Source organism: Ostrinia nubilalis, chromosome 6, assembly GCF_963855985.1.
Source record: "Ostrinia nubilalis chromosome 6, ilOstNubi1.1, whole genome shotgun sequence".
Taxonomy (NCBI): Eukaryota; Metazoa; Arthropoda; class Insecta; order Lepidoptera; family Crambidae; genus Ostrinia; species Ostrinia nubilalis.
This window is the reverse complement of record NC_087093.1, coordinates 16,674,099-16,686,662: the sequence shown is the minus strand read 5'-3', so window position 1 is coordinate 16,686,662 and position 12,564 is coordinate 16,674,099. Positions and strand designations below refer to the sequence as shown.

The window sequence follows — 12,564 nt, the reverse complement described above, 5'->3', positions numbered from 1 at the left end:
TTGAGCTTCATCACGTCTCGTCGTAAAAGTGCTTTTTTTAAGCCTATTTACAGAAATAAATGAGTTTTACTGAGTTTTTACTGAGTTTTACTTGGGGGGCACCAAAATGTGCACCAAAAATGGGGGAGTGGGGGTGGATTAGATTGCTTAGTGCATTCAATAGTCTTAATCCGGTACTAAGTGCACTAGAATGTTGTAAGAGAGAGCTAGACATGATTAAAGCGTTAACCGCAACGAAACTTTCTAAGAAAGACCTGGGCACTAATTTAGTGTACTATTCCATGGAGAATCAGTCGTGAGTCAAGCGAACTTTCATGTTTTCTATGAGAACCAGTTGGAATAAAATAAATTTTGGTGCAAACACGTAGGGTTCTTCCAAAGTCCAAACACGTTGGACTGAAATGCGACTCTTCCTCGCACTCACTCGCACACCTCACGTTCGACCCGTCCGTAGAGCATCGTGATGTCACAGCTGCCGGGTGCGCAGTTCGACCGGGTTGTATGTATACCACACAAACTGACCGTCTCAAAGGTGTCGCTGACGGGGTCGAAGGGGTGCGCTTCGTGGTCGGGCATGCGCACAAACTGGTGCACCGAGCTGATGGGCCCCGTCACGTCCTCGCCCGGCTGCTGCAGCAGTTTCTGGAAGGCCATACGTAGTAGTAGCAGAGTAAATACAAATAAGTAGGTATATCTCTTCATAGAAACGCACCGAGCGCGGTTTTTATGTGAGCGTGCCAATACGTATGCGGCGCGCACGCACACACTGACAAAATTTAGCGGGGATTAGCGGGGAGTTGCGCGAGTGCTAGTCTACGAGTGAGCTAGTGCGAGTCTACTTATGCTCGTTTTCACCATCAATCCCTGATTTTTAAGTGACGTCTATGAGAACACATAACAGGAATTTTGTTTTCAAAGGGGTCACGTAAAAATGAGGGTTTTCGCGTATGAAAAATCCGCCAGATGGCAATACGTAGACGCGAGGTCCAAATCATTTTTGACATGACATTGACAGATATTTCAAAATCCACCAATCACGCAGCAGTCAGACCCCACATCCACGTCCCGCCATCTAGCGGATCTTTCATACGCAAAAACCCTCATTGGATTGATGGTGAAAACGGGCATTAGAGTCTTTACACTTTATAGCACTTTATAGGACGCCTTCAAATTAGAGGCGTGAGAAAGCGCTGCAGTAGCGCCACTATCATGACAGTAAATTACAAAATATCAAAATTATAAACATTCAAGAACAGAATCAACCCTGTGATTGATTTGGTCGGGGTTACATTTCAACCAATCATCATCATCATTTCAGCCATAGGACGTCCACTGCTGAACATAGGCCTCCCCCAATGATTTCCGTAACGACCGGTTAGTAGCGACCTGCATCCATCGCCTTCCTGCTACCTCTATGAGGTCATCGGTCCACTTTGAGGATGGACGTCCCACGCTGCGTTTTCCGGTACGCGACCTTCACTCTAGAACCTTGCTGCCCCATCATCTATCAGTGATACGTACTATGTGCCTTACAAACTTGAGCTTGATAATCCATTGGACTATATCAGCGACTTTAGTTCGTTTAAGAGTAGGCGCACACCGTTGATTTTTTATCGGCCGACAGTTTAGTCGGGCAGTTGATCAGTATGGGCATGTATGGGAGTGCGCACACTACGCCGATTCGATTTGGCAGATTCTTCATACAAATTAAAATCGGGCACAACTATCGGCCAACTAAAAATCAACGGTGTGCGCCTACTCTTACAGGTGCTTCGATTTCAACCAATAACAAATGTGAATCTACGCTTGAGTTTGACTACTACCCGGCCAACAACCGAAGTGGTCTCGGTAAATACTCGTAAAGCATGTTCAATCTTAATCTTACCATAGCTCCTTCATAGATCCTCGTAGCAATGATCCTGGTGCTCTCGAACATATCATCGCCGGGGCCTGACGCGAAGCAGCGCTCCTTAGGCTGCTTACAGAGCAGCTTCTCTTGATCGCATACCTACGATGAAATTATTATTTTACAGATCATTTATTTCCAAATAAATACTTTAAGCTTTTAATTAAACTCCAAATGAGTTCCAAAATTACAAGTAATAGCATCTGTTCGAATACAATTTATTTTGTAGAAAATGTAAAAAAGAGTATCGCCACATTGAGGGTCATTGTACAGCTTAATTATGAGTACATCCTACTATCCTGCTAATATTATAAATGCGAAAGTTTGGATGTCTGGATGTTTGTTACTCTTTCAAGCAAAAACTACTGAACGGATTTTGTTGAAACTTTACAGTATTATTGTTTGTAACTCAGATTAACATAATATGCTATAATTTATGCAGATCTGTGACACTAAATTTCATGCGGGTGAAGCAGCGGGCAAAAGCTAGTATCGATATAAATAGAAGAAAACAGGTACCTATTTTTATTCATAATAAATTAAAACAATGCCATACATAAAGCAATAATATGCTTCATTAACTTTTGAGTTGAGTTTCCTTCATTATTGAAAATAACAAACTCACCTTACCGGAGAATTCGCATCGCGGACCCTTGATGTTGGGAGATACATCGCCGAGGTTTGTAGACGCGAACGCACACACTATGTTGCCCTGAAAGTACAAATAAAATTGTATATCAATTTCGTAGCTCATTGGATTAGCAAGCTCTCATTCCATTAAAAAAGTTAATGGAAGAGGATTTACCACCTCCACGCTATTATTTAGGGACCGCTTTAAGGTCGTGTACACACTATGCTGCAGCGGCGGTGGCACCGTCATCTCTGCGAAGTCAGTGCACTAATTTTCCTTGGATTTGTATGGCTGGTTTTAGAGTCACGCTGACGCACGCTGACCTTCAGCGCTGACAGCCGAAATGTATGAAGCGTCGACGCTGAGCGATCAGCGTCACTCAGGAACGTTCCCTTACATTACATACATATTGATCTGTTAGCGCCGACGATCAGCGAGCGGTCAGCGCGATTCTAAAACCCGCCTATGGGGACTTACACACCGCGGCGGCAGCGAGTTTTTGCACGACGGCCATATAAATCCAAGGGAAATGGCGGTGACATCGCTCCCGCAGCGGCATTGTATCTAAAAAGATTATGACGTAAGAGGATGCACCGTTTCTTACGAGGCACGATCCGTGATACGTTCTTTATTTTTTTTTGATCCGCAATATTAGTCCTTCGAGCCGGATATGAATCAGCGACCTATGGATGTACAGTCCGTGTCACGTTCTATATTTTTTGTTTCTGAGCCGCAATGTTGGTCCTTCGAGCCGGATATGAATCAGCGACCTATGGTTGTACAGACAGTCCTGTGTTAGCAGCCTTCTAAGCCCCACTGACCTTGCCAGGCGCTGTGTTGTACCCGTTGAGTGTCTTCTCCATGAGCATAAAGCTATCTAAGGCTAAAGTCTCGCGCTCCAGTCAGCCTTTCCGGCTTCGAGGGGTCCTCTCCATTCCTCTACACCAATTGTTTTTATAGAACACCTTTTCAAGCCCCACTGACCTTGCCTTCGGAGCCGCAATATTGGTCCTTCGAGCCGGATATGAATCAGCGACCTATGGTTTTACAGTCCCGTGTTAGCAGCCTTCTAAGCCCCACTGACCTTGCCGGGCGCTGTATTGTTCCCGTTGAGGGCCTTCTCCATGAGCAGCGACGCAAAGCCTACGTTGTCGGCCGACACGAGGCGGTTGGAGTTGTTCATGATCCCGGGTGACGCCAAAAGCGCTCCAGATCGTGACACGTTCTTTATTTTTTTATTTTTTTTGAGCCGCAATATTGGTCATTCGAGCCGGATATAAATCAGCAACCTATGGATGTAAGTACAGTCCGTGTCACGTTCTGTATTTTTTGTTTCTGAGCCGCAATATTGGTCCTTCGAGCTGGATATAAACCAGCGACCTATGTATGTACAGTCCATGTCACGTTCTATATTTTTTGTTTCAGAGCCGCAGTATTGGTCCTCTGAGCCGGATATGAACCAGCGACCTATGGATGTACAGTCCCGTGTTAGCAGCCTTCTAAGCCCCACTGTACCTTTCCAGGCACCGTGCTTTTTGAGCGCCTTTTCCATAAGCATGAGCTCCGTCTCAGGCTAGTCTCTCTCTCCAGTTAGCCTCTCTTTGCTTCAAGGGACCCTCCATTCCTCCACACCAATTGTTTTATAGACCATCTTTCTCAAGCCCCACTTACCTTGCCGGGCGCCGTGGCGTTCCCGTTGAGTGCCTTCTCCATGAGCAGCGAGGCGAGGCCCACGTTGTCGGCCGACACGAGGCGGTTGGAGTTGTTCATGATCACGGGTGACGCCGGCGCTCTAGATACGTGTCACGTTCTATATTTTTGGTTTCTGAGCCGCAATATTGGTCCTTCGAGCCGGATATGAACCAGCAACCTATAGATTTACAGTCCATGTCACATTCTATTTTTTTTTTCTGAGCCACAATATTGGTCCTTCGAGCCGGATATGAATCAGTGACCTATGGTCGTACAGTCCCGTATTAGCAGCCTTCCAAGCCCCACTGACCTTGCCGGGCGCCGTGGTGTTCCCGTTGAGCGCCTTCTCCATGAGCAGCGCGGCGAGGCCCACGTTGTCGGCCGACACGAGGCGGTTGGTGTTGTTCATGATCACGGGTGACGCCAAAAGCGCTCCAGATCGTGACACGTTCTGTATTTTTTTCTGCGCCGCAATATTGGTCCTTCGTCCGTGACACGTTCTTTATTTTTTCTGAGCCACAATAGTGGTCCTTCGAGCCGGATATGAACCAGCGATCTATGGTTGTACAGACAGTCCTGTGTTAGCAGCCTTCTAAGCCCCACTGTACCTTGCCGGGCGCTGTATTGTTCCCGTTGAGTGCCTTCTCCATAAGTAGCGACGCAAAGCCTACGTTGTCGGCCGACACGAGGCGGTTGGTGTTGTTCATGATCCCGGGTGACGCCAAAAGCGCTCTGAGCGCTCTTTTTTTCTAAGCCACAATATTGGTCCTTCGAGCCGGATATGAATCAGCGACCTATGGTTGTACAGTACAGTCCCGTGTTAGTACCTTGCCAGGCGCCGTGGTGTTTCCGTTGAGCGCCTTCTCCATAAGTAGCGACGCAAAGCCTACGTTGTCGGCCGACACGAGGCGGTTGGTGTTGTTCATGCTGGTCGGGTGCACCGCGAACCACTGCAGCGCGCCCAGCACCCCGCCTGATGGCGATAAGAACTTGATCTGTGCTAGAGTCTTGTCTGTGTCGTATTTGTATCTGGAAGCAAAGAGAAATTCCTTTATTTAGACTTTTTAAAAGTACTTGTACATTTTAGGGCCCTCGCCCACTGCGATAGCATCGCTACTAACGCGCGTTAGGCGCGTTTGCAACGCACTACAGAAGTGATGCCAACGTTCTCTAGCAGCGCGACTGCTTCGCTACAAAAAGTCGCCGTGGGCGAGGGCCCTTAAAAGGAAGAACAATAAGGCCTCCTGCCACATTGGCGTCTTTCGAGCATGATCTGACGATGATTATGATATTATCTGGTTTGACTACCAGCGCCCACGCAGTGTCGATATAGCACTGGCTTCGAGACCGCACAGCGCCAACACAAGTTTTTTTTTGCCAACTAGGTAAATCAACAGCGGGATGAGGGGGTTGCGTTTCTCCCTAGTAAAAACTTTATTAAAGTCTCATCTCAAGTTTTTGTCCTAATTTCGCTCTGAGACAACATTTGACAAGTGCTGAGAAGAAGCACCATTCCCCAGTGTGGCGAGTGTCGAACTGTCGACCATATCCTCCATGCTTCTTTCTAGTAAATTAGGGGGTTCGTCTAGGGGTGTCCTTCGTCTGGACATGAGCTCCCCTGGCCTACATGGTCGGCCGTAGTAAGGACAATCTGTTCAGGTAAGGCTTCTTGGATGGCTCAAACTTAGAGTGCAAGTGCGGTTTCATTCCCCAGTCGACGAAGCACATGCGTGCCCAAACAACTGCACGCAGGAAGATTTAATGAAGGCTACTGACAACGCCACTCTTGTGGCGGAGTTTTGGGCTGACGCTGTGTAGGTTTGTTGTCGACACGACAAGAAGAAGAAGAAGGGGGTTCGTGCTCCTGCAGTGAATAATAATTAAATGACCTCATAATAATATTGATGATGATGACTTAATTAACTCTTACCTAGCTCGCTCCTCCGGCGGATTCCGCAGGTATGAAGTAGGTGAGCGATTGATATTCGCGTTTAGTATTTCAATCTCTCCGTACTCCATTCTTGCTGGAGTCAGCTTATTGTGAGCTATGACTATACTCTGAAAAAAGAACATACATCGTATGTAGGTATCTAGAAAAGATTGCTCAAGGAAAATTAAAAGACTAATAAACAACAGGAAAGTGATATGAGTGAGACATGTTAAAATGTTCTTTAAGGACAACACATTAGTTTGAATATTTATTTATTCATGTGTAAAATATTTACAAATTCATTAAAACAAAGACATTTTTGAGGTTGATAATTGAATTTTGATAAGTCAACCACTCAGATCCACGTAACGATTTTTTATCTAAGTAAGTCATTAGCCTAATGTAGAAGTTAAGAATCAAGTCTAGAGGTTTACCTTATATATCCCTGCGATGTAAGCCAGAAAGGTCTCCCTCACGAAGCCCAGGATGGGCAGGTCGAAGAGGAAGTCGATCAGGAACCCGCCCGGCGTGGAATGCGTGTGGGTCCCGCTCAGGATCACGTTCTGATCATTGTAGATGTCCCCGTATCGCTTCTGCAGCCGCTTTATGACCTGAAAGGGGGATTTAATAAATAAACATAAGTCCCTATAACGCTTTTGTAGGCGCTTTAGCTTATGACCTGGAAGAGGATTTGTAAGAGCCGTTGAGTCTGCCTGCTGAGAAACTGCCTAGACTTGATAGAACAACTATTGTCCCGTTTAGGGTTTAGGAAGATCATTCCTGATCGTTGTATATCGCTTTTGCGTCTGCAAATAAAGCGTCTGCTTTATGACTCTTGAGTCTGACTGCTGGGAAACTGACTAGACTTGATATAATACTATTGTCCCGTTTAGGATCACGTTCTGGTCGTTGTATATGTCCCCGTATCACTTCTGCAGCCGCTTTATAACCTGGGAGGGGTTTTTTAAGGGTTCTTGAGTCAGACTACTGGAAAACTAACTAGACTTAATATAAAAACTATTGTCCCGCTAAGGATTACGCTGGTCGTTGTACCTATCTGTTGAAGGGAATTTAAGGGCTCTTGAGTCTGCTACTGTGAAACTCTAGTTAGTCCTCGTATCACTTCTATAGACGCTTTATGACCTGGAAGGGGATTTTGAAAGGACTCTGAGTCTGACTGCTGAGAAACTGATTAGACTTGACAGAAAAACTATTTCCCGCCCAGGTTTCAAGATCCACGTTTTGTACTTATATGTCCCCGTATCGTTTCTGCAGGCGCTATATCCCCTGCAGATTCGATAGAAAAACTCTTGTTCAAGTCGCCGGAGAGTTGCACAGCTTTCAACGGGTTAATAAGAAACGGTTTAGTGATTTAAGTTTATAATTAATTCCTCATTTCAGCATATGGCAGTCAACTGGAAATAACATTAGTATCACTTTCCCTTCTATGATCTGATCTGAGGTATCACATGACTGTTTTTGTGAACAATTTTTATATCATAAAATATCAAGTGTTTAATAATCTTAGCCTTAAAATAAAATTATTATTTGCTTCGACAAATTATAAAAATTGCTAAATTATTCAAAGAGTTACTGTTTTATTAAGTAAAATTTACATTTCATTAACAATTAATGATTGTCAGAGTCGCTAATGAGTCATTTTTTTTTTAATTCTCTGCTAAAAGATTTCATAACTACGCAGGTATTTACAAGTATGTTGTAAATTTTACGACTATGCATAGTCTTCATAGGTTAAGTGCACAGGCTTTGTTTAGACATAACTATGTTATAATAGATAGCCCGTCCCGTTAACTTATGTTAATTATTTCTAAAACAATTCTATTGTTTTAACTAACTCGAGTCGAATAGGATTTTGTTGAATGTTTCTCGTTCTGTCACTCAATGTTAGTATTTCATGGCAATCTGAATTTATTTTTTATTTATTTATTTATTTACACTTTTGCACATTCAACTGTATAGTGGCGGACTTAATGCCAGGTGGCATTATCTTTATATCATTGTTTATAGGTAACCACTGTTTGAACAATTAGGGACACTTCTCAAAATACCTACCAATGTATTAGTAGTAAACAAGTATATTAATTATCGCCTTCATAACGCTGCCACTTCCTGATAAAACGAGTTTTTGATTAATCTACTTTTCCTTAAAATACCACGAGCGCAGTTTAAATTTAATAATACATATTGTTATACTTTACGGTTATACTTATGGAGAATTACCTACCTAATCAAAAATAGGCGTTTGTTAGTCGTATACCTCGAAATCAAAAAATCCTTGTAGCTTTTCACCTATGCGCATTTCGCCGCCATATCAAAATTTCTGAATAGATTTTTATTTTTGTAGTAGGTATAATTTTTGATCGCTAATTACAATTGTCTCGTAGGTAGGTAATTCTCCTAACATTAGCATGGAGGCGCTGGTATTTTCTTCAGATATAAAGGTGCAGCATAGCGCATGCGTTTGTCGAACTGTTTGAAGTTTGCGGATATGGCAAATGTGACGCTCTCTTTCTCTCTTCTCATTCCGTGGCCCATCAGCATCCTCAGGAGAGGTTTGAAGCCAGATAGATATCATCTAGGTTCGACAATGCGATGGACAAGCATGACCAAGACTGTACTGGGCTGTCCCCTGCACGAGTGCGCCGAATGAGGGCTATCGTTTTAGCGCTCACCAGTTGGCGCCACTGTAGAGTAAGGTCCTGTCACTTGCTAGTAGCGAAGACAGTGGCGCCAGCTGGTGAGCGCTAAAGTGGTAGGAGGACTATCGCATTTGCACTCATCAAGATGGCGCCACTGTAGAGTAAGGTCCTGTCAATCGCCAGGGATGCCAACTGTTAAGTATAAAAACGATAGCCTTCATTGACCAACATCAGGGAAAGATGGTGAGCAACATCTGCCCACAACAATTCACACTCCTGACTACCACGACCACTTTGTCAAGAGGGGGAAATGAGAAGAAGATAACATCTTACAGCATTAGTGCGCTGCGCTGACTAGACGAAGGGTGGCTCACCTCTCTCCTGACTCCATGTCCCATCATAGCAGCATCAGCCGACACGAACACAAGCCTCTGGTTGGAGCCGTTGGTATCGTCTTCCAGGATGAAGGCTCGGGAGAACTGCCGCAAGTGGATGCCAGTGCCGACTTGCTCGAAGTTGGCGTAGCCCATCTGGGAAGAAGTTAAAAGTAATTAGAATATTTTGTAGTTTCCTCGCGTTCAGTATGTTCCATCTTCTCGTACGTAAGTCTTAGATACAGAACAGAAAATCTCTGTATGAATTACATTCTTCTCAATAATCATTATGCCTGAAACCTGGCCAGTCACAATGGCATCGTAAAAATAAACATTAAACATCCTAAAACGGACCATTAAAACTTGATGGTATCGGTAGGTAATAAACTGGATTGATAGGATTTTGGAATAAGCAACATAAAAGGTGAAAAAGAGTAACGCAAGATGCAAGTTTATAATATACAGTCGCTGTTTCTATGGATGGATATTTCTAATGGCCTTGCAGTCCAATATGCGAATCAGCGCAACGCAAACACGGATATTACCAGTATGTATCAGTCGAGTGGTTCAAAGTTAGACCCGTGAGTTAGGAAATCAAACAGCCAACGTCAATACCGCGAGTCGCGAGTGTTTGCTAATGAAACTCACAGGGCAAAGAAGACAGCCATTCAGTTATTATCGGCACGGTGTTGTTGTGGTTCAAGTACAGGTTTCTCTTAGTTACACTATCGCTTTGGTGAGCTGATCGACAACACGGCCCTTCTACAGTGTGCCTGCACTTCTGCGAAGGCAACACTCCCTGGCTGCTTCCAGAAGTGTTAGCAGAAGGGTTAGCAAACTCGCAATCTGTGCGCCCTACAATATTGGAGAACCCCTAAATATGTTCTAAAGTTAGCTGATGCTCTAGACTCTAGAATGACGACCTAGACCCTTCTTTTTCCCCTCCAAATTACTTTAGTACACTATTATAATGCGTGTTTGAGTGCAAAATGAACTTATTTATTGGTTTGGTTTAAAAAATGTTAAATTGACATTGTCAGCCATTATCACTGACAGAACTGGCTGTTTTCTTTTCACTTCATCTGTATGCTTTTCGCGCGATGATTTTGCTTATTGTTTCCAAGTGGTTTCGTTACGCTTACTTACCAAACACCCACATAAATGAATGCGTGTAGCTTTTGTTTCTTATTTACCAGGTTTAACAGTGGGTCTAGTCAAAACGCACTTTAAAATCGCAAACCCATCGCAAACCAGTCGCAAACAAACAAACAAATCGCAAAAGAGGTCGATAACAAAAAAGGCTTAGTCAAACGGCAAAAAATCGAATCGCAAAGCCCTACCTATCGATAATCGAAAGACTGGATTGAAATTTCCCATACAAAGGCTTAGCCAACATGCATTTAAGACTCAATCAAAATCGAATCGAATCGTAAAACCCGCCATTTTCATTGCGATTACTTAAACCCCGGTGATAAGCTTCGATTATATCGAAAACCAATAGGGTGAGTTGCACCACCTAACTTTGACCGTAACTATGACGTTAACCGGTGTTTTTTGTATGGAGTTTGACAGATTTTAGACGTTTGTCAAAGTTAAACTAAGATGGTGCAACCCACCCTAAGGCTGTTTTGACAAATCCGTATCGCGATGTCGTTTTGACAGCTAATTTGACAGCGAAGCATAGACGTAAACAGAGAGCAGAAAGAAGGAAGAAACTAATTTAAAAAAAAAAAGCTAAAAAAAGTAAAAACAATCGCAAAGTCATAGACATTTTTTAACTTTTATTCGATTTTGAATGAACTTTTATGTCGCCGCGTCGTTGGTGGTTCAATGTGCATTTTGGCTGCCATTTTCCGATCGAATCGAATTACTGGTGACGCGGCGACTGACATTAGTGAAAACTTCCTATTGGTTTGCGATGGCATTTTGACTAGACCCACAGGCATACATTGTCAGTTAAGTTCATGTTCATTCATAAGTAATTGATGGCCCTTTGGCCTGGCACCGGCCATAATAAGCAAGCATTACTACTTATAAATGCACTGGCCGTCTACAGTAATCGCACCTGTGGGTCTAGTCAAAACGCACTTTAAAATCGCAAACCCATCGCAAACCAGTCGCAAACAAACAAACAAATCGCAAAAGAGGTCGATAACAAAAAAGGCTTAGTCAAACGGCAAAAAATCGAATCGCAAAGCCCTACCTATCGATAATCGAAAGACTGGATTGAAATTTCCCATACAAAGGCTTAGCCAACATGCATTTAAGACTCAATCAAAATCGAATCGAATCGCAACACCCGCCATTTTCATTGCGATTACTTAAACCCCGGTGATCGAAAACCAATAGGGTGAGTTGCACCACCTAACTTTGACCGTAACTATGACGTTAACCGGTGTTTTTTGTATGGAGTTTGACAGATTTTAGACGTTTGTCAAAGTTAAACTAAGATGGTGCAACCCACCCTAAGGCTGTTTTGACAAATCCGTATCGCGATGTCGTTTTGACAGCTAATTTGACAGCGAAGCATAGACGTAAACAGAGAGCAGAAAGAAGGAAGAAACTAATTTTAAAAAAAAAAGCTAAAAAAAGTAAAAACAATCGCAAAGTCATAGACATTTTTTAACTTTTATTCGATTTTGTCGATATAACTTTTATGTCGCCGCGTCGTTGGTGGTTCAATGTGCATTTTGGCTGCCATTTTCCGATCGAATCGAATTACTGGTGACGCGGCGACTGACATTAGTGAAAACTTCATATTGGTTTGCGATGGCATTTTGACTAGACCCACTGCGCGAATTATAACAGAGGAAAATAATGTACCATGTCTCTGTTGTCTAATAAGTTTTTATTTAAAACTTACTTCGCAGGGTATGTACCTACCTACCATTGGACATTCTCCCCAATCTAGTCAATATTTGTGAACTACCTAAGTATAGCAAATTACCATAATATACAAAGTAACCACAAATAATGTACAGTTACCAAGAAACGTAGCATTGAACAGGTTGCCCAAGAATATTAGCAGTCGACCCTGACTGTATTCGCCAGTCGCAACTGCCGAAGCGACTGGACCTGTTAATCAGAATTCAGAATGTTCTAGAAAGGGGACACATAGTTTACTTTTGTAACTCCACTATTAACATAGCGAATTTAATTAACAAATACTTAACTATTATAGTTGTATTTTTAACCCTTAAACAATTAAAATGTGTCATAGTTTCATCAACCTTATTGAAGTTCAAAATATGGTAGCTTTTAGATAATAATATTATACTCGAAATCGTTTTAAACCTGTCATTGGTTCAAAGATTAAAATGTTAAATCGCTGGTTGAATCTAAGATTAAGTTTAAATCGAGTTTCATTTTAT

At 43.0% G+C, this 12,564-nt stretch overlaps 1 protein-coding gene across 1 annotated transcript in view; it reads right to left on the bottom strand.

The window, feature by feature from the left end:
• LOC135072708 (neutral ceramidase) overlaps positions 1 to 12,564 on the bottom strand; it is a 35,175-nt gene that overhangs the window by 7,473 nt on the left and 15,138 nt on the right. The window contains exons 3-9 of the mRNA XM_063966736.1: positions 9,194 to 9,349; positions 6,594 to 6,770; positions 6,160 to 6,287; positions 5,057 to 5,258; positions 2,532 to 2,618; positions 1,886 to 2,008; positions 523 to 642 (exon numbers count right to left, since the gene is read on the bottom strand). Of these exons, the coding sequence (XP_063822806.1) occupies positions 523 to 642; positions 1,886 to 2,008; positions 2,532 to 2,618; positions 5,057 to 5,258; positions 6,160 to 6,287; positions 6,594 to 6,770; positions 9,194 to 9,349 (993 nt within the window). The remainder of the gene's footprint in view (positions 1 to 522; positions 643 to 1,885; positions 2,009 to 2,531; positions 2,619 to 5,056; positions 5,259 to 6,159; positions 6,288 to 6,593; positions 6,771 to 9,193; positions 9,350 to 12,564) is intronic.